We start from the raw sequence: 27,665 nt of genomic DNA, 5'->3' as shown, positions 1-27,665 counted from the left end.
TGATGAGGTCCTCATTCGGAATAGACATCCCCATGGAAAGCTCTCCCTACCATATGAGCCGGAGCCACTGGACGTCGTTGCAATCAAGAGATCAATGGTGACTGCATCGGACGGACGGTATGCGGTAACTCGAAATGTGAGCTTCTTTAAGAAGCTAGGGGATTCCAAGAACTGATCCGCCCCCTGATCCGGACTTAGGGGTGGTCCCTGAGGACGAGGGAGAAACCTATGGACAGATCACCCGTGTCAGAGGTGAGTGGGAGGTACCCCCAGAGGGCTGGGCGAGGGAAACCCGCTCACCTCAGCGACTACGTGTTGGGACATTTGTCTGATCATCCTGACGATGAGAACTGTTAAGTAAGGGGACCCGGGTGGATGTTAATAAAGGGGCGTTGTGGAACTGGGTATTCGAGATGTTATAGGTGTATTGTGATTTGGTTTGCAGTGTGTAGTTTTTAAGTGTATGTTGTGGTCCTCCCGAAAAAGGAGGAGTGTGGCGCTGCCCGATGACGGGGCGCGCACGCGGCGGCGTGACGTTGCACGCCGCTGCATGCAGCATAAATAAACGGGGCGTTCCCGGCCGCGGAAAAGCGACCGGGAAGCCCGGACCAGCAGGAGGCGTGGCGCGTGAGTCCTTTGGGGTCCGGGGCTTACGGATGACACCGGGGGTCGCAACCCGTCCCCAACAATAGGGTACATTCTCGTAGCTCTCAACCATTTTTGTTTTAAAGGCGGGTGAAATCACCCGATTTTGTTTTTGGCGGGTGAGACGCCCATTGGAATGAATGGGCATGCAGGAGGCTTGGCGGGTGAGTCTGCCCTTTACAAGGCGGGTGACACCGTCCAAAAGCGTGAGTTGAGAGCTATGCATTCTACTGACAGAGGTGTTGTGCACTGTGTCAGAGTGATGCACGTAGTGGATGTGCACTGAAGGTAGTCTGGAGAGTATGCGTGAGCAGGACAAACACATACATACCAACCCTCCAGATTAGGCTGGAGAATCCAGATTTTTCTATAAAAATGTCCTATTTTTCATGTTCTCCCGCCTAAAATAATTCTAGCCCCAATGCATTCCTGTGGGAAAATGTACGTCCACCTATTTCGCTGATTTTAATTTTTGAAATTGATGAAATCTCCCTTTTGCTTCAGAATGTTGGCATCTATGGGAACATTACGTGTTCACATATGTTTATGACATTTTTTAATAATAAACTGCTGCTATGCTTTCTTTTGAAAAAATACATTTGAACAAAAAATATGGACTGAAATAACAAAGCAATTTCCCCTCAAGAACCCACAGTATAAAAAAGAGCGATCGCATAACGATACGATACACATATCACCCTCCTTTTCGTTAAAGGAAACTTGATCTCAGTGAATAAAGCTGCTTACAGGCACTACTTCAAAAGCTTCTTCTTCCGGGTGAGGGGAGACTAAGAAATATGGAGAAACGTACTGGATTGCGCTATTGGAGTCAGCCTCTTCTGTGCTTCCGGGGGGACAGGCAAGAATGACGGCAGAGATAGTTGAAACACTCGCGCAGCTGCACCAGGGAACATGATCCCGATACCACTGGCGGTGCTTGTTTTGGGGGTCTGGTGCGTCATCTACCTGGCGGATACATTTTTGAAGGTGGGGAGCGTACATGTTAATACTGAGCGAGCACAATGCAATAAGTAAGCACGGAACACAGTAATGAGCTTTCTGGGGTATCAATCCGAAGGGGACCGGGTGGAAGAAGAGGTTGTTATATAGTGAAACACCAGCCTGCTCGGACCACGCCCCCAGTCTACTGACGAACGAGGCGGGGCATTGATTTGGTTCTTACTGCGATCTTCAGGATCTCTTACCATCGTTCCTTGTCTTAAAAGCACGTGTAGACATGCAACTCGCTGAATTTTACACATGCTCCAATGTCTTAGTGCATTTAAAAGCTTTGCGAGCAGGCTGAAGAGGTGCAGGGGCTCTTGGAATGAATCAAAATGATATTAGGGCCATTGTCAAATGCTGGAAAAGCAGCCTTTCAAATCAAGGAATGGGAAGAATTTCAGTGCAACACGGACAAAGGACTTCCGTTTGGATGGTAGCTGTGCGGTACATAGACCATTTGCCTTAGTTTCCTGCGCAAGTTTAAGTTACTAAGTGTGATTTCTGGTTTTATATCATTGAAGTTGTATAACACGAGCCACACGTCCTTAGAACGCACTCCTGAACACCTTTTGGTGAGACCAGTCTGTGGCCAGCAAATACACAGATTTAAGTTGATACAGATTTTAGTTTATGTAGAATGATGTAATTTTAGGGAAAACATACATACCATCAACCCCTATGACCCAACGCATTGCAGAGGGTTCGGGCATGTATGTTGTGTATATATTTTTCACATAGGATTGCATTGGGTTTATCATTATTTTAGGTGGGCAGACAGTAAAACAGCACGATTTTTCTATAAAAAAATTGGGAGTCTTCTGCCTAAATCGGGAGAGTTGACATGTATTTATATGGCCATGTTGTCCTCTGTCTAGTATGCCCCCCCCATTTTGCGCAGCAAGCCCCCTTCCCCACACACAACAAAGGACACGCTCACCGTCCGGGCTCCACGCATGCCCTGAGTCACATCGCAGGTACGCCCCCTTTATTTTACCGAATGGAGTTGCGCCACTCTCTTGCGTGGGTTCTTAATGCAACACACCACACTCCTTTTTCAAAATAACAAACAGTGATAAACTATCCAACAGCATAACGTGTCTTATCAATAACTGCACTCATATTCAACTCTGAGCAATGTTCTGACTCATCTTCAGTGTCCAGCACATAGTCTCACAGGTGAGCAGGTCTCCCCTGCACAGCAGGTTGCGGGTACCCCCCTCCTCAGCTCAGACTCTCGTCACCTGCTTCTCCATGGTCCAAGGAGACATTAGAATGGTCATCCCCTCCACCTTCATCAGGCTCTTCCTCAAAACCCTCTTCCAGTTGACACGCTTGGTTGACTGTTCTCCTTGATCTTCCTGAAGAAACTGGAATTTCTGATGACGGTGGCATTTCCATCGGACTCTGTCACCATCGATCCGTTCACTTCCACTACGTCATTGGGTTGGATTTGTATGGGAGTGACAACTTCCCTTGTAGATGCCTGTTCATCACTAGCACCTCGTCTCCCGATGCCAGTTGATTCAGTTTGAGTCCTCTTCAAATGTTCTAACCCTCATTTCTTGGTCGCCTCTCCATGGCCACCCTGTCATCATCAATCTGCCGGTTCCCGGTCGCCGGTATTTGGCAGCAGCCCTCTGGCGCATCTTTTGAACATGGCCTCCGCTGGTGCTACCCCGGTTGAACAATGGGGAGTTGCACAATACTTCCTGAGGAACTGGTATGGGGCCCTTTTTGAGACACTGTCCTGGGCCGTGGGCAATGCGGAACACCTTTTTGAGGGTCCTCATGAAGCGTCCGCCTCGCCGTTTGCCCTGTGCTATAGAGGCATTCGCTTTCGGTGATGAATCCTGTATTCCCTCATGAGCTGGCAAAAGCTCTCTCCCTGTAACGGTGGTCCGTTGTCCGAACACACCACCTGCGGCAGTCCGTGAGTGGCAAATATCCTTTCCAGTGCTGCTGCCACATCATCAAATGCCACTGATTCCAGCAACTCCACCTTGGGATACCTTGTCCATTGATCGACAGCCACCAGAAAGTGCGTCTCTCTCCTAGCTGTGCAAAAATCCACATGTACAGCTTCCTAGGGTTGTCCGCTCCAGGACATGGACTCAATAGCTGGCTCTCGTTGGGCTGGGGCAGCCGCCTGACGCCATACGCAGCCTGCTACAAATTCATCCACCCTCCTTTCTAGGTCTGAAAACCACACCTGAGCTTTGGTTTTGGCCGTGCACTGGTGAGCCAGCAAGATCACTTGTTGGATTTTGCTTGCCGGGACCACCATCTTGGCCCCCCTCAGCAGTAGACCCGTCTCTGCGAAGGCCAGCTCTTATCCCCGCCACAATTGTTCCAGGGTGACGCAGGCTTCCTGGACTCTTGTACTGAGGCCTTCCAAAATAGCCTTCCATTCTCCCATCTGCAGCGCCCCTCGGAGGAGGCCAAACCACTTGTCTTCATCTGAGGCCTTTGCAAGTTCTTGAACGGGCATGGAGTTCGCTGTAGTGGATTCCACGATCACATGTATATGCTCCTCCGGTTCCTCGGTGGTCTTCTCACTGTCTGCCCTCTCACTCTGCGGATGCCTCAACAAGTAGTCCGTTGCATTGTTGGCACCGGGTCTGTGCACCAGACAGACCCCATACTCCAGGAGGGCTAACATCCGACTCTCTATCCTGGCCGGGGGCTTGGAAGATGATCCCGCCATGAATGGCATCAGGGGCTTGTGGTCTGTTGCCACTGTTACAGGTCTTGCCTCAATGTACAGGCAGATATGCTGATACCCCCACAGCACTGACAAAGCCTCCAGCTCAATCTGCGAATACCACCTGTTCTGTTTCAGAGAGGGCACGACTGGCAAATGTTATTGGTCACACCTCGCCACTGGCTTCCAGCTGTGTCAAAACCACCCCAAAACGAAATGGACTTGCATCCACCACTATTTTAGACGGAAGGGACGGGTCAAAAACGCCATAGTCTTCTATTTTTTTTATTTCTTGGGAACCGTTTGGGAGGCGTTTAAGGTATAAAAAAAAAACGCCATAGTCATTCGCTGTGAGAGCCATTTTTACATCATCGAATGACGGATGGTGTCCTTCGTCAGGTTTCTCAATGGCTCAGACCGCAGAGCCAAGTTCCTGATAAACCTTCCACAGTGCATCACCATCCCCAGGAAACTTCTCACTTCTGTTGCCGTCTTTGGGGGCCTGGCGTCCTGATGGCCTTCACTTTCCATGTGCCAGGCGATATACCTCCTTCCTTGAATTGATTGATATTTTATTTCTATCTCGCTCGTACACAAGTGTTTCAGAGCGCGGCAAGGGAGGGGAACAGGGGAGAACAAAACGGCGATCTTACTAGGCCCAGTGACATTGAGAACGCGCAAGTGCATGGGAGAGGTGGGAGGGGAAAAGTGCATGGAAGGGGGGAGAGGTGGAAAGTGCGAAGTAGAGGAGAAACGGATAAATAACAATAAATAAATAATAAAGGCAACAAACAGTGGTAATGCAGCCAGCAATTTGCAAGTGCTAGGTTTAAGGCAGCAGACAGGGTATGTCTGATAAGTGCAGGAAGAAAAATGGGGGGAGCTGTATGGGTACAGATACAGACCTGAGTGCAAGGGGTGGCCCAGAGGCAGTGCCGGAGGGTGGCAGGATGAGCAGGTACCTGGGCCCAAAAGACAGAGGGTGGCCAGTAGGGGTGTCACAGTATTAGTTTTATGGCGGTACAATAACCTTCTTGCCAAATGACGGTATATCATGGTTATCGCGGTATAGCAGGTGGAGTTAACCAATCTTAGCAAATATTTTCTAAAAGGTCATACATTGTCAGATTTATCATCACAAACAAAACCAGGCACCCAGGGCCAGAAGTGGGCTTTTCAACATACTTTGCACTGAAATGCCACCTCTTGCTTCCACCAAACACAAACACACGTGTGGAGAGGAGGAGGAGGAGGAGGGGGGGAGCCTGCTGCGACTGGTAAAGCAACTGGATAGCTTTTCTTAAGTGGTCATTTAGGCTTTTAGCTCCCCACTGGCTACTGCCATCTTTATAACCTGCATGCCACAGATTAATGGGTGCTGATGGTAGTATACGCTTGTGTGCATACACACGCACGCTCTCTTTACGTTACATCCTTTAGTTTACTTGCGGGCCAAAAGGTGTTCAGTAATCACAGACATCTTACCCTTTGGTATGGCAGCAGGGAATAACCACAGAGATGAGTGAATTTCGCAGTGTGACTTATTCTATGTAAATTCAATGATGGAATCAGGGAAATCCCCCATTGTCATATGTTTAGCAAACATTATCCATTATAAATATATAAACCCCAAAGCCACCAACCCAAAGTAAACCCTTTTTCCTTCTTGGCACTGTATTTATTCTTCCTATTGCTAACATACTGATTTTGTGTCTGGTAAGACATGTGTGGTTTATGGAATGGCATTAAAAACTGCTCCAACTGAAACTACTTGGCAGATGGCACATCCAATAGTGCAAGACCTGGACTACGCAGCAATTGCTTACTGCAGCCTTTCCAAATCAGATTGAAAAGCACAGTTAACGGTATAAACGGTATACCGGTATAAACAATGTGTCGGTTATTATTGTTCACTTAAGTGGTTCACGGTATCTTTAACGGTATACCGTTATACCGTTACATCCCTAGTGGCCAGGTGCACGGTGCCAAGAGAGAACAGATCAGCAGAGGAGAGGGGGAGCTAAGGCAGAAGAAAAGAGGAAGGTCTTGAGGTGCTTCCGGAGATGGTTCTCCTCAAGTTTTAGAGTGGCAGGGAGGCTGTTCCAGAGGGAGGCCCCAGCCGAAGATAGAGATCTACCCCCAGCTCGTTTTTCTTGGAAAAACGACTGACCCTGAGTGAGTTGGAGGTAGAGGAGCGAAGAGCTCGAGAGGGGAGGTATTTGCAGAGGGATAGCTGAAGGTATTTTGGGCCCAGGCCCCAGAAAGCCTTGTGGACAATGCAGAGGGTTTTAAATGTAATCCTTGCATCCACTGGGAGTCAGTGGAGAGATTTCAGAGCTGGAGAGATCAAACGCAATGCTGGTCTTGAGAAACTCAAATTTTTCCTTATGCAGGGTGAGGCCTAGTGACTCGATCTGTTCAAGTGTTTTGATCAGTCTCGACATGTGTTCGACCTACGACCCTGCAAAAACCTGAATGTCATCACATGTTCAGGACGCCCTCCAGGTCAGCTAGGGCGCCTTGAATTATATTCTGAAAGACTTCCGCATCCGATGATGCACCGAAGCTGAGGCGCTTATAATGGTACCAACTCTTGTGAGTTGTAAAGGTGGTTATATATCTGGACTGAGTGGAGTACAACCTGATGATATCTGGCCCTATTCAGTGGTAATATCATCAATTTGTGGTGTAAGGTGCCTTTCCTTCTTAATTGCCTTGTTTGGCAGTCTCATGTCCACACAATCCTGATCGAATACGGTTCTTTAGGCTTTCTTGCTATGACGATCAGTGACACCCAGGGCGTCGGCCCTTCCACCTTCTCAATAATGTCAAGTTGTGTTAGATTCTCTCGTTCTCTGTCGACGAGTTCCCGTAGGTGAAACAAGACCCTCTGTTGCTTCAGGGCAACTGGATGAATGGATTCATCTACGTGCAGTTTAACGGGCTCCCCCACCAGCTGTCCAATGCCAATAAACACGTCAGCAAACCTCTGCATCACCGCCTGGACATCCTCGGCGTACACACTGTATGCAAAGCAAGCTCACTATCACAAGTGCCTCTGCGGCGGTACAACTCAGTTGGGTGTTGCCACTAATGTCCATGAGCTGGATCCGTACTCCACTTGTGTGACAAATACACCCATTTATGGGATCAGTCGGTCTCCGACTAATGTAAAGGTGCACGCTCTTGGGTGCTTCGGTGGTGGGGGATCTGTAATTGCTTCATAATGTCTCTGAACCATTGACCTGTACAACACACTTCCACTGCTGTCTTGCTTTGCCTTTATCGCACTCCTATTGGATATGAAGATTTTCTCTTAATCCTCATCCTCTTCTACCTCAAGCGGCCCTCCTGTTCTTCGAGGCCTAATAGGACAAGTCTGGGGTTGCAGTCACGATCCACCCTGTTCTAGCTGTTTAATCCACCCCAGTACCTCTTTTCAATATTCCTGTGCCCACCACATGTCAGTAATCTGCTTGCTCGCTGCATCCTCTCCCAACATGCTGGGCTAGACTGTCTGAACATCCAGGACAAGAGCTTGGGATCGTATTGCCACCTGTGTAAGAGTTTCAGGCCATGTAGCCTGGATATGGAGGTTTTGTGAGCAAAGCTTCATAGACGTTTCCATTGGTCTTTGCCCACTGGCTGGCCCAGGTCTTTCTACCACCTTTTCCCCGATGGGCTTTGTTCATGTTAGCTTGCTTGCTGAAGAGGGTTTTGTATATTCTGGAGATGAGGCCTCTCGATGTTGTGACTTCGCATAAAATCTTTTCTAGTGGTGTTAAGTGTCTCTGTAGTTTGTCTTTCCATTTCAGGGCTGTTAAGACTCCCTTCAGCAGGAGGAATTGGAACGCACCTATGGGTTTTATTTGTAGCCCTTCTTCCTGGTCCTGGAGCGGGATGTATGAGTCTTTCCTTAGCAACTGACCTATTTCCAGGCCAGCTTCGTACCATTTCTGGAAGTGCAATGGTTCTTGGATCTCGTTTCTGATTGGGGGTGGGGAGGGCAGATGTGGCTCAGTTGAGGGCCAGGTTGTGTGCTCTTGCCGTTCACTTTTACTCCACCATTGTTTTAGGAGTGTTCCCAGCATTTTGTGATTAATGAATTTCCTTGGTAATGCCGACTTTGGGGCCCAGAGCCATTCCCCGAGTGTTACTGGTTGCATTGTGTAGTTTTCTATTTTGACCCATTGTTTGTTTTTGACTCCTCTCAGGTGCGGGACCGGTGCCCTAAATTGGGCTGCATAGTAGTAGGTAAAGCAGTCCGGAAAACCCACTCCCCCGTCCTCTTTGTCTTGTATAAGGGTGCCGTAGGAGATTTGTTGTATCTTCCCTTGCCACAGAAATGTGGTTATCTTGGCCTTGAGATCGGAGAAGTGGTTGCCTGGGATTTCTATTGGGAGCATTTGATATTGGTAGAGGAGCTTGGGGAGAATTGTCACCTTAATTGCGTTAAGGTGCCCCAACCAGGAGATTGTCAGCTTCGACCACCTATCTATGTCTGCCTTTAGCTCTACCATGAGGGGAGGGAGGTTGGCTTCATAGCGGTCCCTTGCTTCTCTTAATGTTAATACCCAGATATTTTAATGTTTGAAGAGCCACCGGGACTCCTTAAGTAGCCAGGCTCTACTCAGAGGCATCTATTGGGTTATTGTAGGGGAACAATATCGATTTGTCAGTGTTAACCTTCAAACCCACCCATTTGCCATATTCTTTTATGGTTTGCAGAATTCTCGGTATGGAGGCTGAGTGGCTGGCGAAGTAGAGGAGCAAGTCATCAGCGAACATTGCCAACTTGTATTCCTTCTCCCCTACCTTAATCCCTTCAATGGTAGGGACCTTTCTGATCCTGTTCCCCAGGGTTCTATGGAAAGGGCGTAAAGGAGGGGGGAGAGTTGGCATCCCTGCCTGGTGCCCCTAGTAAGATTGAATTCCCTCGATAATTTGCTGATGACTACCACTCTGCCTGTGGGGGATTTGTATAGCACTTTAACCCCTTTCATGAACCTCTCCTCAAATTCCATGCTGGGCAAAGTGGCCCAAAGGTACTCCCACTCCACCTTATGAAAACCCACCTGGCCCGGGTGGATCAGACAAGGCATAATCCCTTCCATGCGTGTCGCCAGCGTTCTGATGTAGATTTTGGCATCAGTATTTAGTAGCAATATTGGGCGATATGATTTACAGCTGGCAGGAACTGCTATATTGGCCTTGGAGAAGGAGGGGGGACTGACACTTTTTGAGAGTTCTCTAAAACTCATAAGGTGTGTTTTTTGTTCTTGTGTCTTGTGGATGGCAGACTTATTTTTTTCAATAACTGGGCCTCTCCTCAGAGGCCAACTGAATGATGATATACATGCCCTGTGTCCGTAAGCGACTCATCCGAGTTACACCCCACAATCTTTCTTCCTCTTTCTGGAACTATGTGGCTTCCACCTCCTGGAGCTAGAAGGCTAGTTCCAGTGCTTCAAACCAATCAAAGATGTCTTTCCCCACCTCATAAGGCTGGACTAAGTCATTGGGGATGTGTCACCAAGGCTTGTCTCTGGTGCATTGACCTGAAACAATTCTCTCCCAACTTGAGGTATGTTTACAAGTCTTTCTATGTTTCTCAAGATCTAACTTTAACAACATCACTCAGTCTTTCTGTTTCTGCCTTCCACTGCTTTGCTTCTCTTTAACTAGGGCACCCTCATGTCTTTAGAAGGAGCTTTCCAGCAGCCAGCTCTTCCCAGTTATTGTACCCTGGGTGCAGGCTGAGAGTTTCGACCTAACAGACACTTATGATTTTTTGGACACATCATTCTACTGACCCTTTGGGAAGAATGGCACAAACACTTCTATTTTTGTTCCGAAGACCAATATTTGGACATCTCTGAGCCTTTTTTTAAGATTCATGTTCCAATTACTTATTGAGGTACAATGAGAGGAGGCTTTTTTGTAGAATTGTCAGAATCCGTTTTTTGACCAGACTCTACAACACATTTATTGTGTTCCTTGTAGTATACAGAATCTATAGGTTTTTGATCAGACTCTGTATCATTTATATTGTGTTCCTATTAGCACAACAACGCTGAACCTGACCTGATGATGGACCTTGAGTCCGAAATGCATTGGCTATGGTTTCTGCTGCCTCAACTATGAGAATAATAGAATCACACTAATAAAGGACACACAAGACGAAGAGGCTGTTTATGTATGTTTTTGGATAATTATTTTTGCATATGTTATGAAGAAGAGGGTTTTGATTATGTAGTAGTTTTCATTACAAATTGGTGTTCATAGTTCGATGTTGCTTTCATCAGATTATGTTGTGTTATGGTTTGTCCTGATAGTGCTTTGTCAGTTGTAATGGGAGACACCTTAAAATACTCATTGTTTATTAACCAGCATTACTGTTGTGCTGCCCACATACTGTGCTCATCTCCCCGACCCTCTTAGAATGGGTATCTGGCTTGCGGGCTCAAAGCCACTACTCACCCCCAGGGTGTCCTTGACCACCATTGCTTCCTCAAAAACATGGAAGCTTTTTCTTCATTTCTGGTGTGCCTACCTTACTGCCACAGAGGAGTCCCCTGTCCTTTCCTTACACAGATCGTAAAGGGTGCTGGATATTAAGCCATTTGTGAAATCCATGTTCAGTTCCATTGAACAATATAAATTAATGAGCAGTGCTTGTAACGTTGCCTGTACAGTCTTTTATTTTGTCTGTCTATGCTATCTGTACCCAATCAAACCACTGGCCGCCATTGTGATGAAATTACTACTTTTCTGCAGGTCACAGTGCTGAGTAGTGAATTAAACTCTTACTGAGCCCCACACTACTACTAAACCAACAGTGTTGCCAATCGTAAAGATGAAACGGGCACAGCCGGACGGGCATACCTCCTTTCCCTCGTTGAAGTAGCATGGGATTGGGCAGGCTATACTCTTCAAAAGAAATGTGAGCTAGCGCAAAAGCAAACCATACCAAAATGGTATTGTGGTAATAAAAGAATGTCCAACTAAGGGTCTTAAAAAATAATAATATTTACACTAAAAATACACACCACTAATAAAACACGACTGACCTACCCCATGGGGGAAAACACAGAGAATGCAGACTTCGGAGTAAAGGGGCACTCCAAGTTGAAAGACAAGCACAGTCAGGCAAACAGTTTCAGAAGAAGTGTTCTAGTTGATGGCATTGACTTAAAAAGTTAAGTTGTGGGGACGTCCATTTCACTAGGGTCCTTTTTAAGGAAGGAATGTGCACAGATCCATGCCTTTTTCTTGCTTCGCAGGTTTTTTCGGTTTTGAACCGGGAGTCTGGGCACTTTTAGTGCTGAGCCAGGATTTTGTCAGGGAGCGATATAAACGGAATCCAAATGTGTCCTAATGTTTATTTATAGATTATCCCAAATACACAGAGTTACATTTACTTAGGTGTGTTTGTGGTGGGCTGATAAGCCAAAAGTAGCTTGTGGTAGCTGTTGGTGTCAAGCTAACCAGGCTCATCTAGGCTACAACCCTCAAACATTCATCAACATATCAACATTTGTCTTACCTTTTAGGGGAAGTTCACTCTCAAATGTTATTGTTTCAAAAGGTGGGCCATAATCAAAAATATATGTAAAACATATTTTTAGAGAAAGTTCCTATGTAAAATATTCGGGAAATGAGGCTCAAAGTTTTGGCATGGTGGCATCCATTCTATGAAATTAATCAGCCTCCTCTATTCATGTTAAGCTCTGCTCTTGCGGGAATAATCAAGCAAAAGCCCCCTACTGGGAGCTTTTGCTCACTGCTGCCAGAGAGCAGAGCTTAACATGAAGAGAGGAGGTCACCACAGTAATTGCCTTGAGTTTCATTTTACGTTTTCTGTGCTCCTCAAGCCCAGAGAAGTACAGAAAATGTAAAATGAAAGCCACAGCGATTATAAATACTTCGCCGGCCTCCAGCGGAGATCTTATAATTGCTTGGACTTTATTTTCTAGTTTCCCGAGCACGGGAAAAGTAAAGTCGCAGCAATTATGACTACTCAGCCCCGCAAAGTATTCATAATTGCCTGGACTTTCTTTTTAAGTCGCCGGGCCTCCCCCATCTTGGGGGAGCCGGGGAGACTTAAAACAAAAGGTGCAGCAATTATAAATACAACGCTGTTGTATTTATGATTTATGTGCCTTTCTTTTCAAGTCTCCCAGGCTCCCCCGAGTCACGGGAGCCCGAGAGACTCAAAAAGAATGTACCCGCAATTATAAATGCAACATTGTTGTATTTATGGTTGAAGTGGCTTTCGTTTCAAGTCTCCCGAGCTCCCCCAGCTCACCCACTACCAGCACTCACCAGCAGGAAAGGGCAGCAAGGAGCCTAACAGCATTCTCTGCTCTCTGGCTGTAAAAAGCAAAAGCTCCCACTAGGGCGCTTTTGCTTTATTATTGCTGCGAGAGTAGAGCTTAACACAAGCACAGGAGTCTCATTCATTTCACAAAATGGATTCCTCCTAGTCCGTGACATTTTGGACTTTGAGCCTCATTTCCTCAAAATTTTACACTAACTTTCTTGAAAAAATTTTTGTATATACACTTTTTATTATGGCATTTTTTTGAGACAACATTTTTGAGTGAACTCCCCCTTTAAGTTCCAAGCTACATGATAACTGAATGGTACCAGCGTTTATTGCGCCATTTTGGATCTGGTTATTGTTTTCATAGAATGAAACAGGCTTTTGTTGCTAGAATATTACGTAGGTTGAACGTTCAGTGCCGTTTTGTACTGTTATTACAATAGCATTACACAGGTTTACGTTGCATAGACCTATTGATATTTCTCAGTGCAGTACCGTTATCAGACTGATTATCACTCATACAAACAGTTCACAATGAGTTGCCGTTTTGTTTAGTTTTCAATACATCTCCATAAGTACTACAAAAAAGGTCCAAAAATAACAGAAATGTTCACCATTCTGAACAAATTACTTCATATTTTTTAATGTCTGTTATCTTATGAAATGCGTATAAATGAGGGCATTGTCAATACCAAATTCATAATTGTAATTTATAATAGACATAAGCTTTCGTTTTTCGTTCTTCATTCAATAAAGTTTACCATATTATTTAACCATCTTCTTCCTTATGTTGAGCCAGTGTAGGTTCCATATCGCTTATTACTCTTTACTATCTATTTGAACACCTCTTGTATGCTGTTAGACATTATTGCCCTTTTTATATATAGCTAAAAAATTCTTTATCTTGATTTATATTTGTGATTTATCATTTGAATTTGTTGGTTCCAACCAATGAATTCTCTATTTTCATTCACTTCAATCTCAATTAGTTGCAGCTAATTAATAATACAATTGAATTGTATGTTAAATTCATCCCAGAAATGCATTTATCCCATGGTCTTGTGTTTAATCCAATTATGGTACTTCGAAAAAATCACTTACTTCTTGTTGTTGCAGTGTTTTTTCTCCTCTTGGGTAATTTGTTGTTGGTGTTTTTTCTCCTCTTGGGTAATTATCAGTTTTTCTATGTCATCATGTGAATGTTCTGTGATCCAATGTTGTGCAATGGGTTGTCTGGCATGATTTTGATTGCTCTCGAGTGATGAAAAGTATAGTGCAAACATGGAACTCTGCCGGGTCTGTCAATGACACCCACAGCAACTGTCCGTGTAGTTTGACAACATGCCACTTTCAGAGTAACATTCCTCTAAAAAGCCTGCTGGATCCCAAAGTTCTAAGAGCCAGTGGCTTTTGATTGCACGTTTTTAGCATGGCTTCTAATGCCTCAATGTACTGAGTTTTGTGTACTGATGTCTCGGACTGAGTTTCAGTAAAAACAAATCCTTTGAGTTCAGCCCTACAAGACCCTTTGTTCTCTGTGGGAAGGATTTAAGCTTTTCAACTCCCCAAGAGGACAGGATGTACCCCTGTGGGTTATGGAGGGCACTAGTGCTTCAATGGAAATTCTTGCCAGGACAATATAGAGATAAAAAGTGTGATAATCACAGTAGTCTCTTAGATGTAAGGCAGACCGGGTAGAGAGACAAGTAGTATTCCAGAAGGTACATTTCCTTACCTTCCTGTAGCCCGTGCCCACTTCCTGCAGATGAAGCACTGTGGGACTGACACCAGCTGGCAAAGAATCTTGTCACAGCAGCCAAATTGAACCCTTGGAATTGAATGCTTGGAATGGGTCAGTCCACTGACAAAACAACTTTATAAGTTGGCCTTGCTTTGTCAAGGTGGGGGGCAGCGGGGACCACTCTCAGCTGGGGGGTGGGTGGCCTACCAGGGAGCTATCCAGAACTAGTCAAACCCCTGCGGTGGAAGCAGACATGGCCCCAATTCATGCCCCTCCCTTGTAGTGGTCTTTTATAGCACTGTCTACCACTATTGTTGGCATTGCCGCGTTTGGCTCTTTAAGAAAATAGGGGATTGGGGATCATTAGTGGGACAGTGGCAAAGGTATATGCAAAGCCTGTGGTGTTGATGGGTGCGCCTTGGAAGTATTCGGTTCCTGGGTACCAATCTGCTTTCTTTGTGTTTGGCGGAGAAAACATGGGAGTATGTTATCCACAGGGAAGAGTCCAAGATCTAAAGACTACAAGGCTTTCGATCTGATAGTCTCTTATGTAGGAGAGTCCCAACAGGGCAAAAGAGGAGTGCTAAATCATGGCTCAGTTAGTGTTGATGCGCTAACAGCTAGGCCTGTGCTGGCCTTCTGTTTGGAGTTTGTGTGTGTGTAGCTTTTGGTTGATCTTAGAGTGTAAGCGATTAGACCGGGGAACTGGGGAGTAGGTCTTACAAGGTAAAACAACCTGAAACCCTGCACTCCCACCACTGTCCGCTTGCATACAGGTCCCATTACATTAGCTCACTCTGCCCCTGTCCCTTTCTCTTTCTCTCCCCTTCTCTCTTTCTCTTTTCTCTCTCTTATTGATACATTGTATCCCATGTGCAACTAAATAAGCATGTTCGAGTTGGCAGATAAGGGGCACTCTGTAAACTCCTTTCAATTTCCACAGACTACAGCAAAGAGCATATGGTTCAGAGAAAGAGCTACTTGAAATTGGAGGTCGCAGTTACCCATTTTGACTTGCTTAGCATGTTGGTCGTCAGGTTGAGAGATGCCTCAAAGCTCATTCTACTATGCTCTGGTGCAGTGCTCAATGGCCTACTGGGAATTCTGCTCGTCATTGCAAGGCCTGTCTTGAGCAGGACAAGAAGGAATTTGTCAGGTATTGGTAGTTTGGTGCCCGAAGCCCTAATAATTTTTCCCCCTGCGGTCTCCCTCAAGCCCCAAACTACATCTGCTGAAATTTACAGCACGAGCTATGTAGTGGCTCCCAGCACATTCATACCTCCCCTGCGCATCTATGATGGCGGTGGGGCACCAAAGTCCCTCCATGCAGAGGTGGCATTTTAACTTTCTTCACCTGTGATTATTGCTTGCTTTACACAGTCTGGTGGCACAAACATATTTAAATACAAGCCATGCTTGGTTGTTGCATGATGGCTGTTAAGGAAACACAACTGTGAAGCCACATAAGTGATAAAACACCAGTGTGAAATCTTTGAACTATGACAAGACTGATATTTATTGGTGTCTAGTTTGTCTCCACAGCTTCCCTGTGGAACAACATCCAGGATGCTGCCCCTGTGTTTCTTCAGCAAGAAGGGTCACATCCCTGCCCAGGGCATAGAAACGCCCCCCATGAGTTATTTTGGGAACTTTGCTTGAGAGGCAGCACTAGCATACAAATAAAACAGAATCACACGAGGGTGCTGATCACAGAAACGCCTTTCAAGTTATGAGTCATAGGAAGGGAACAGGGTTAGAGTAGTCGAGAAGGAAGGAATGGAGAAGGGTTCAACCATCTTGCTTTCTGTTAGGGTTCTCTTCCCTTTCCTGTTCCCTCCATTTGCTGCAAGCAAGGTACTCTGGCTGTGATGTCATAACGCAAAGGGTACTTGTACAACACATGGATTTGATTCCTCACAGCACGCTTGCTCTGGACCAATACCCTTTGGCAGTTTGCCTTTAAAAGGAGAGAAACAGCCCCTTACTGTTTGACTCGTCTTTGGACCACCTGAATAAGAATACACTTTGACCTCTGCTTAGTGCAGTCAATTCCAAACTTCTCTGACATAGAGGTGAAGACAGAAGGCCTCCAAGGCAGAGGTGAGCTCTGCGCACCCCCCACCTTCCCTAGGGAACAGTGGAGGTGACTGCTGTTGAACCAAGGTCTCACTGTTGCTGCACTGGGTCCAGAACTCTGTCGCTAAAGGTGATGCAACTCCTGTAGGTGCCAGCCAAGCTCTACAGAGTGGGCGTGCAGTAGAAGAACTCCTCTTGTAATAGATCCCTTGGATTGGAACTCTCAGCAAACGGAGGTCCAAAAGCTGCTGGAGTTCTAAGCAAGAAGCAAAATACAATTCCATAAAATGTGATACAAAATTAATAAAATGTATAAAATCACTGTTAAAATGGATAATGAAAATACAGTTCAGTTGTGAAGACTCAAACCCTCCGTTTTCAAACCTTACAGTTGGAGTTCTGTTTCACCACCTTGAGCCGTCTTTTCATCACTTTGATTGTGCTTGATGCCTTTCAAGCCAACACCTGACCTGTGTTGCTGCTTTTGGCTGCTTTTAGCTCTACACAAACTTTGATCTGCTTACCTGCAACTTAAAGCCATCTCGCAACAGTGCAATTCACTGCTGCCTCGACTCCAGGGGCTGCCTCACCACTGTAGGAGCATTCGACTCGCCACTTCCCCAGCAGCCCATTGACCCATTAGAACCATGCCCAGACCTGACTGGACCATGTGGAAGCCATTGTGTGACACGTCGGCTTGACGAGCGAAGCATTTTGACCCGACTGTCAACTCAAACCTGTTAGAACCCATCGACTCGAAGCGATTCTGTCCACACAGAGCCACAACGTACCACTGGATCAATGTGACGTTCTGCGTCTCGACACCGGCTCGATTACAGGAAAGCACATAGAAGACTGGCTTGATGCTGTTGAGCCCTAAAGACAAATAAATAAGGTACTGTGAAGAGGCCCTGTCCCCCTAGTCCACTTTGGGACCATAGTGGCTTTTAAGGCCCCCTTCTCTGCCTTTTTGTTTTGCTTAGACATGCTTGAACATTAACATTGTGCCTTTAAGTGCCTAAACACCCCTTATCACCCACCTGGAGAACAATTTTACAGCAGTCTGCATTTTCTGTGATATTTTTTATATTTCTAGTGTTTTTCAGTTAGTTGGTTGCGTTTTATGATTCAATTAAAAGTGTACATGTTATAAAACCTTGATTAGGCATTGTTGGAACAATTGTATTTAAGTTGTTTGGATTGCTACTGTTTGCCACGGTTATCAGCTCCCACCTCTCATGCCCTGTCCTTGACCTGCTCTATTACAAAAGGCAAAGGAGGTATATCTTGGGGCTGTGCCTGTTCCAACATTATGACTGGGATTACTGCTGAATATTGTAGTAGTAGTGTGGGACTGAGTAGGCAGATTTAGCCACTTCCCATTCCTGTGCTTCTGCAGAGCAGAAGTTATTTAGTCAAAGGCGTGTTCAGGCATGTAAACATATATTTTTTTAAAATTTGTAAAACATAGATATTGTTGCAATACATTTTCCATTCCAGTATTTAGTATAAATAAGCAGACTTCTATATCAAATGGGCCGTCATGAAATTCGATGGCAGAATAGTGGAACCTCTCTTTGGGGCATTTACTGCTGATGCTTCTTGGCTGACCACAGCAGCACAGCAGTACAGGTGGCAACAGGTTTCAGACAGCTTTTCTGTTAGTCCTTGTTGGTTGTTCGGTATTATTTACATAATTTTAGGGAGTAAAATAGACATGCAGGAGGTCATATGGCGGGCCGGGCGCCCCCCTGTTTGTCCGGTTTCTATTTTTCTTACGTTCAGGGGATGTGGGAAACTGACCCACAGCAGCATGGTTTCCCACAAGGATTCTCTGGATCACTGAGTGGTAACTGTAGCCAGGCAGTCAAGAGAAACTCTTAGGATGTCAAGGAATCCATAAGGAGTGCAAGACAAACCGGATTTATTACATGCAAATACAGCCGGGAAGAGTCAGTCTGCTCCATAGAACTGAAAATGCCCTTGGCAAGCCCCTCTCAGTTTACAGTTTCTATAGACTAAAACTACAAAACATTTGTTACAAATATCAAGTACATATTAATCCCACATCCCCCATTGGCTAGCCGCTATACAAAATCAAAACACAAACCCATTGGTCAGTAACTTCCCCATGACCATTTGAATGCCTCCCCCTACGGATGACCTAATTGTGTTGTCAGCAAAAAATACTCTGGTTTGATTGTACAATATCATTGATATTACTATTGCCACAATGGCCTTGTCCCATTTGCCAGGGCAACTTCATGATGTTGTGAGAAACCTGAAGGTGTCTCATCCGCTGGTCCCTGGTCATCTGCCGTCCAGGTGGCCAGGACAGTGCCATCGTAATTGGGTCCAGTTCCTGGGGGTGGACCAGTGGGGAAGAATCACCTGGGCAAGGGATCTTTAGAGAGTGGAAGCGGGACACTGAGGTTTGAGACACAGTATCCCCTTTCCTGTAATAGCTTTGCCCTAACCTACATGGTAGGATATTTAGAAGTTCTACCCCCCCACCCTTTTCCCGCACAAACACTTTCTTACAAGGTAACAGACAACGGACTAACACCAGAGCTGTTTACCTGACATGTCACAATACACGGGTCAGGCAGAGCCAGGCAATTGACAATAACCACGCACACCTGACGCCCTTTTTCCTTCCCGACAGGGATAAAAGGCAGAGCACGAAAACACACTACGAGCAAGGCCAAATGCACAAGGAGACAACTCACCAAACTTGCAGCTCAAACTGAGGAGAAAGGCAGTGAGACCTGGAATGACGACGATGGGTGAATTGCCTTTGCCCTTTTTAACTCAGACCCACAAAGCCTCTGAAAGGGAACTCATAAGACCGGGAGTTACAGCTGGCGTGCGGAGCAGCAGATGTAAATGGTACACGGGGGCCTCCCGCATCGATAACACAGGCAGAGAGGAAAGCTGGCTACCGTGGTACTATCCTTGACTCCAGAGCTCAAAGAAACCAAACGGTTCAGCACATCCGGTGGGTCGGAGGAAACTGATAGCGAACTGAACTCTGAGCCAAGGTTACAAGTAGCAACATTTTGAACCAAGGAAAAGTGAAGATACAAATTATTTTTCTTGCAAATTATTGTGTGTGTGTGTGTTTGAACTTTAAAGAAACTACAAGAACCAGAAGGCCCTAGGAAAGAGTGGCATGGGGCGTCCGAGTGGTCCTACAAGGGTTACGTCAAATCTCTTGTACAATCGATTCTCTGACGTGTTGCCAGAGGAAATCTAGGGGAAGGGAACCCCGCTTTCCGATAAGATTGTGAATTGTGAAACAAGGCAAGTGTGAACCCGACATAGGGATGCCAAAAGTAAGCTAAGAGAAAGAAAACCCAGCTTTCTTAGGATCATGAGCAATACATGAACTGGATTAGAAATGTATGAACTGTGTTAAAGAAAGGCCGTAGTGAACCGACGGAGGGAGGGCTGAACTGTGAGGAGGATCGGAGACCGACGGAGGTAGATCTTGAGGCGAAGAACAATCGGCCACGGTGCAAGATCACAGAGAACGTTTGGTTTGTAATTGTCCAGAGTTTCCTAAGTGAGCACCCATGTGGTGCTGGACTCCTCTGTTGCTGGTTTCCCCCTTTCCTCATCAATAGTTCTTTGAACAGTTCAATTAGCAGTTTTCTACTTTTCTTTTAAAACAGTTTGGTTTCTTATCGACTCTCCCCGTGACTCACTGGCTGTTATGAACCGCTCGGCTTTCTTTCCTGTTGAAGTCAAGGTTGGTACCACAGAGACGAGCGTCTCTCCCCGGCTTGGTTATCAGCGGAGGAGAGTCTCAAGTACCATTGACATCTGCTGCAACTCATGCTGGCTATTGTTCAGTCGTACGATTCTTTCTGCGGGGGCTTCAAAGGCCTTGGTCGGAAAAGGGCAAGGTCACTTCTGTCCTCGTCACCCTCTCTGTATGTGCCATCTTTCATCTCCTCTTGAACTGATGTGCTGAGTTAGCTTCCTGGACGTGCGGTCTGCCTTGCTCATCTTGTGCTCCTGTGCTCCACCTTTTATCCCTGTGGGGTAGGGAAAAGGGCCGTCAGGTGTGTGCAGTTTTGGTCAATTGCCTCACTTTGCCTGACCCTTGGTTTGGTACGTGTCAGGTAAACAGTTTTATAAGGCTGTTGTCTTTCACAGCGTAAGGAAGTGTTTGTGTTGGAAAAGAAGGCTGGTAGAATTTCTGAGTATGCTACGGGGTAGGATGGAGGAAAGGTGTTGTACGGAATTCTAGCCCTCATTCCAGGGCTTTGGGTAAATTTGGAAGACTGAGATTGGTTTGGGTTGTGAAATGAACAAACATGACCAGAGTTTTTAGCGTGACTTGAACAGGGGCGATTGTGGGAATGGTAGTGTGTTGTTAATACAGTATACTGAGGTTTCGGGAAAGAATAATCGGATGCATGTGAAGAAGAATGTTTAGGGGTATTCAGGTGAAAAAAGGGAAAACCGGGATTCTGGGAGATGTTGTTTTCTAATCTAATGGGGGTTGTGCTCCTACGGATTTACCAGATGCGGAGGAGTTGGTAGATTTTGATAAAGGAGATATTTCACGAGGAAGGGAGGTTGATTTGGAGTAGCCCATAACTCCGATATTTCGTCTTCCTCCCCAGTGCAATACTGTGTCTCACCTGGGGCATTCCCCCGAACATAACCACAGGCTCCCCTACCCATGTGATACTCCCTCGCTCGTCCACCCCTAGGGTTGGGATCTGAGAGCTCCAGCCCTTCCCTGCTCAACTGAATAAGGGATTCTCGAGGTCTGCTTGGGAGAATACCCTCAGGTTTCTTAAACCACCCATGCCAAAGTACTATTTTGTTTGGTTCCAGAAGATACTCCCAGAGGCCCGTAAACAGATTTTGTTTGTTTTATTTACCGAGCGCACTGAACCCAGAGGTATCTGGGCGCATTACATAGTTACCTAGGTTACATGGCGAGAAGACAGCAAAAAAACAAAGGCCAATATTTACAATAAGTTACAGGTATTTACAACTGTTACTTACATATATCTACAAGGAGGTCAGGCTTGTATATTCATAATACATCCAAAGATAGGTGGTTGAAGAAGTAAACCAAATACTACACGCTAATATCGTCAAACCCTTGTCGAGTCCATGGTCCTCCCCTATTGTGTTGGTCAATAAACCTGACCGTACCTGCAGGTTCTGTATAGATTTCCATCAAGTGAACGCAGTATGAGATTTCGATGCCTATCACATGCCATGCACCTAATTGATAAACTTGGAGCAGCCGCCTTTCTATCCACCCTAGACTTAACAAAAGGGTACTGGCAGGTACCAGTGTATGGGCCAGATAAAGAAAAGACAGCATTTTCAACACCCTTAGAACTATTTCAATTTAAAGTCCTCCCTTTTGGCTTACACAGCGCATCAGCCACTTTCCAACGTCTAATGGATAAAATCCTACGCCCCTGTTAGGAAAGATTTCATATTTGAATGTATTTCCCTCCATGTGTCAACCCCCAAACTTTTTGCTGCTGTTTTACACCCTGAACCCAACTTTGCCAGAGAAACACAGCCCTCAGCTGCACTCCTCTGGGCGTTCGCTCACTTTTGATGGGGAAACTGGCATGCCCTTAAGACAGTCAGTACTGGGAGACTTTGTTTCCCTTAGTCCTTTCCTCATTTTGTAGCTTTTTGAGCAACATGTAACAAGTGTACAATGTAAATTACCTTACAGTACACTTGGGTCTCTAGTCTTTCCAAAGGCCCTAGAAACTCTCGCTGGACTTTTTATGAACTGTGCAGATGTGTCAGGGACAGGACTGCTGGCAGCTATCGTTTTCTTATATTTTTAACCCTTTCTTGCCATGTTAACCGCACTTACCGCGTTTGGCACGAATAGGTGGCCTGGCTCCAAAATGGCCATGCCACAAGGTTTTGTCCTGTCCTTTGGCCATCTTGCCCCTTCACCTTCCCCAGGTCAAGTCGACCCAGGTCAGTCCTTATTTGGTCATGCACTTTCCCGTGAAACCCAATGCTTTTGCAGGCTTCTGCATGCCATGTGTGTGTGTCCCTCCAGAATGTGGGCTGGGATGTCTGTTTCCAATACACATCCTGGGTGCCAGAGAGTCTGGAGTGTCCTGAATGCCTGGGACCACTGTGGTCCGTGATTGGTCCACGTATGGAGTGAGTGTTTGTGAGCAGATATCCCATTGGGTCCTCTCCGTTTTAGCGCAAAGGGAATTTCGGATAAGAAGAGGCTGAAAAGACCACAACCATGTCGATCTCCTGAGTTCACACGAACAAAGGCTAAGCAGCCAAGTATACTGCAACAAAAAGCTGAGTTGAGGAACCGCTGGTGACCCGCTGGAAGGTTTGGCACCCTGACCCCGCTGTTGTCCTGTGACACCCCTCTGCCTCTGATCGACCTAGAAGGTCTGCAAAGATGCTTCGACCCATTGGAATAGTGGGATCAACTATTCTCGGCACCTTCATCAAACCCTGCAAGTAAGCCTCTTCGGAAGTGTCCCTGGGCCAACCAGTGGGCTGACCAGCTTACACGGGACGTTTGCTCTGTTACTGCCGCTGTTTCGAGGAAGCCCTCGAAACTTGGTATTCTGCTTGCTCTGTGTCCACGGCACCCTCACACCGAATGTCGTACACTTGGCATTCCCAGGTTTGAAGTGAGACGAGTGCGCCCGGACCGGAGTAAACACGGTAAACGACCTGTGCAAGTTTGCTGCATTTGTGACCCCCTTGACCGTGAAGCCTGCTGCAGTGGAATTGGGCTGATTCCTCCACTCGGAGCATAGAAATCGCCACTGTACCGTTTGGAAATCCTTGCTGTATCTCAGAAACTACACAGTGTTGAGACGTCCTGATTGTCGCATTTCGAACCTGCCAGCGAAGTGGACTGTATTGGCGAAGTGTGGGTCTGCCTGCGTCGGGGACCAGTGAGTAGTCCTTACCCCAACCGGTGGCCTTAGCGCAGGAGCCCATTTTTACGCATGAAGTGGCCCTTGAGGGCCCCTTTCCTTTCCACAGCTATTGCAAAATAGCGACTCCTTCCTGCACTCTCAAACTGTCTCTGCCCTCAAGTGGAGGTCCTGCTTGAATAGTGGGAACTTGTTCTTCATCGCCTCATCCACCTTCTTGAGATGCTAGAGACCCTTGAAGAGACCCTATTTTGTACATTGGCACAAGCGTGTGCATGTACTATTGAGCATAATGCCCCTCTCTTCGTAAGGCTTGGACTGCCTCTTAGTTAGGTGTATTCTTGATGTCGAACTGGGTCTAAAGATTATTTGCACTGCCTGTTTTCCTCCCCATTTAGATGGTCTACATATTTCGTGCTTTTAACCCTTTAGATCCTCTTGGTCTTGTATATATATGTTGTGTTGATTGTGATGTGTTGGTTTAATCTAGTGTTACTGTGATCCTTTGCTATGGTATATGTTACAAAGGTCTTGTAATAAATGTGTCTATATTTTTAATATAATGTCTGGAGTAATTTGTAAGTGTCCTTGCTTTGTGTGCTCATTGAGGTCTTTCAGTCACCCTGACCCCTCTTGAGACTTAGTCTTGACTGCCTGCCATAGCTACCCTGATTGGTCTGGCTTGTCCAGAGTTTACCCTGTTCCAAGAAACTAGGTTGGCCTTCTGAATCTCTGCCCCTCCAGGTCAGAGTTCAGAAATCCTTCTTAACAAATTGGTGGCAGCGGTGGGATAGGGCTGAAGGTATCCAGTGTTGCACACTAGTGAAGGCATTTCAAGTTATTTCTACCAGGACACACAGTGAATTGTTGTAGTATAACTTTTAAAAGGCCATAATCCTATCTAACAGTATGGAAACAAGTACCTTGTTAACTTTAAATGCTTCTAAATCCGACACATTAAGAAAGATGCGTTCTGAGAGAAGTGTCTCCTCTCAAGGCACAAAAGTAGAAATGATCCAGAGAATCATGGACTGGCAAGAAGCTCAGCTTATAGCTATAGCTTCCGAGGACAGTCCAGAAGGAGGTGGGGCTGCTCTCACTGGTACAACTGATGGTTCTGCTGCTGCACTGATCCACAGCAACCATGAGGACATGGAGGATGTAATGTCGAATGTTTCCTCTGCCAGTGCTGATGGGGAGCACTTGAATTCAAGAAACAAGAACTGCTGTTTAGGCAGAAGGAGCTTGAGTTCAATATGGCCAAACTAAAGATAGAGCAGGCAGTAAAAAAGGAAAGACAGGGATCACCAGTTGGAACTGGCCAAGCTTCAAATTGCCAATGGAACCATGGGTTCTGGACTTGGTTCTGGGGCCTCCTCCCCATCCAAGGTTTCCAAAAGATCTGCTCAGTGTGTATGAGGAAAAGAATGACACTATGGATTGGCTGAGTACATTTGAGTATGCATGTGAAGTTCAACAAGTTGACAATGCTGATAAAACTGCCTGGTTACTTAGAAGACTGCCCCATTCTGGCTGCAGTGCCATTATGGAAATGTCAAAAGCTGAGGGAGCAGATTTTGCAATGTTGAAGCAGACTCTCATCTTAAAGTTTGGAAAGACTCCTGCCCAATACTTAAAAAGATTCAGAGAGTACAAGAAGAAAGAAGGTGGTACTTGGGTATTTTATGTAACTGAATCCTTAAAAAACTTGACTGGCTGGGTTGAAGGTTATAAGGTTTCTACCTTTTGAAGGCATGATAAGTCTTGTTATGCTGGAACATATTTTTGCATCTTCTTCCCCTGAGCTTAAGCAGCATTTGGCAGATTCAAAGGAGATAGATCCTAAGAAGCTAGCCATTGCAGCAGATTTGTTCTTGTCCCCTCGAGTGTCCTATAAGGACAAGACTCATCCTGGTAAGCAGGAGGAAAGGAAGAAGTTCAAAGATGAGGAGGGTGGGGAAACTTTTAAATCTTCCTCCCAAAAGGGCCACAAAAAGAAAAATAAGGGGAAGGCACAAGAGAACTTGCAGGGTAGTGGAGGTCAGCCTCCAAAACAGAACTCTGGTTATAGTAAGCCTCCCTATGTAAACGGACCCAATGGATCTTGTTTTGCTTGTGGAGCAACTGACCACGTGAAGGGGGAATCCCAGATGTAAGGTCAAAACCTTGGGGGTCCACTCTGCTAATCTGGCCTTCTCCTCCTATGAGGAAGAAGAGATTACCGGAGCATCCTCCTCCTCAGACTCCTTCCCCAGTGGGATAGAAGCTGAGTTAGTTTTAGTTCCCTGGGTTCCCGGGAGCCTAAAGTCTCAGAGGCTTATGCTAGGATTCCAGATAACACCAAGCACTACTTTAAAGACAGTTTGCTGATCAATGGAGTAGATACTCCAGCTCTTAGGGATATTGGGCGCAGTCGAACTGTAGTGGATTCTACATTGGTAGACCCAGAGGAAGTTGCCAGAGCTACTCTGATGCCCCTTAAATTGGCTGATGGCCCACCTCTCATGTTCCCAGTAATACCTGTAAATCTTACTATCAATGGTACAGTAGTCAGGATTCCAGTGAGCATACAGAGGAGTGTCCCAGGAAAGGTCTTGTTGGGAAATGATCTCGGAGCTTTAGGGCTTGTGGGAGACACTGCTGACAGACCCTGCACAAGGTCTCAAACAAGGGCAGCACTGGCCAAGACCAATGCCCTGCCCCAGCCAAAGGGAAAACCGAAGGCTAAAGGAGTCAGAAAATCAAAAAGAGGGAAAGAAAATATTCCCCCTAACTCGCCTACCAATGAGGTGGAGGTAGTTGGTCAATCACCAGGACCTGATGAGGAGGCGGCGATGCCTGAAGTAATGGACCCCAATGACCATCCTGAACTAAAATATTTGTTAGTGGAAGGTGTTCCTGGCAGGGAAGAATTCAGTAAAGGCCAACGTGAGTGCTCATCTCTGCAAGGCCTAAGGAGACAGGCCTGCTCCCAGCTTGAGGGTGAACCTCCTGGGAAGCATCGGATTTATTGGGAAGGTGGGCTCCTGTACAGTGAGCCTACAGAGTCTACAGAAGGAGACCATAGGAGGTTGGTGGTTCCCCTTGTTGTATGACCCTTCCTCCTGCAGCTGGCGCATGAAGTGCCCCTTGCAAGCAAAGGTTATCCATGCACTTCTACTCGCCCAAGATGGGAGTGCAAGTAGAAAGTCACTGCAGGAGTTGTGCCTTCCGCCAGTTATTAGGTAAGAGTGGCTCAACAATCCAGGCTCCATTGGTACCACTCCCAGTTGTGGGGGTACCATTTGAGAGGGTAGGGATCGACATTGTTGGTCCCCTTGACCCCCAAACATCCTCAGGCAATAGGTTTATCCTGGTGCTGGTCGACCATGCCGCCAGGTAACCTGAGGCCATCCCATTAAAAACTGTGACTGCTAAGTCAGTTGCAAAAGCCTTACTTGGCATCTTTACTAGGGTTGGCTTCCCTAAAGAAGTTGTGTATGACAGAGGCAGCAACTTTATGTCAAAGTATATGCAAGCTATGTGGAATGAATGTGGGGTCACCTATAAGTGTTCTTCCGCATACCACCCCCAGACCAATGGTCTGGTGGAAAGGTTTAACAGGACCTTGAAAAGTATGAATGGGGCTCTGGAAGAACGTCAAAGAAGAAAATTGGATCTTCTTTTACCATGCTTACTGTTTGCCTACAGAGAGGTACCACAAGAGGGTGTTGGCTTCAGCCCCTTTGAACTTCTGTTTGGTCACCCTTTCAGGGGACCCTTACCATAGTCAAGGAGGGATGGGAGATGCCCACTCCCCCCATCACTACCAACGTAGTAGACTATGTGCTTGGGCTCAGAAAGAGGATGGTACTCCTGATGGGTCTGGCTAGCGACAAGTTGAAGGCAGGACAGGCTTTGGTGAAACATTGGTATGGCCAGAAGGCTTGCCTCATCAACTTCACACCTGGTCAGAAAGTCCTGATCATGAATCCCATAAGGCCTAGAGCTTTACAGGATAAATGGTCAGGCCCTTACACAGTAGTGGAGTCACTGGGTGAGGTCAACTATTAGTGGACCTTGGAAGGCCTGGACAGGCTCCAAAAGTGTTCCATGTAAATAGGCTGAAGGCTTTCATCCTAAGAGTTGAAATCGCAGCACTGTTATTGGCTTCAGATATTGAGGAAGAGGAGTCTAAACCTCTCCCTGACCTATTCCTGAGCAGTCCTTCAGATAGCTCCATTGAGGGTGTCCGAGTGGCCCCTCACCTGA

At 46.2% G+C, this 27,665-nt stretch overlaps 1 protein-coding gene across 2 annotated transcripts in view; it reads left to right on the top strand.

Annotated features, from left to right (window-relative positions):
• The first annotated feature begins 1,479 nt into the window (after positions 1–1,479).
• Positions 1,480–27,665, top strand: part of MBTPS2 (membrane bound transcription factor peptidase, site 2) — a 471,718-nt gene continuing 445,532 nt past the window's right edge. For both annotated transcript variants that reach the window (XM_069640675.1, XM_069640676.1), the window contains exon 1: positions 1,480–1,632. In XM_069640675.1, coding sequence (XP_069496776.1) covers positions 1,558–1,632 — 75 coding nt within the window. In that variant the 5' untranslated portion in view covers positions 1,480–1,557. The remainder of the gene's footprint in view (positions 1,633–27,665) is intronic.

The sequence above is a fragment of the Ambystoma mexicanum genome, chromosome 7q, assembly GCF_040938575.1.
Source record: "Ambystoma mexicanum isolate Mex_15411 chromosome 7q, UKY_AmexF1_1, whole genome shotgun sequence".
Lineage (NCBI taxonomy): Eukaryota > Metazoa > Chordata > Amphibia > Caudata > Ambystomatidae > Ambystoma > Ambystoma mexicanum.
Note: the sequence above shows the minus strand (reverse complement) of the source record. Positions and strands in the feature narration are given on the sequence as shown.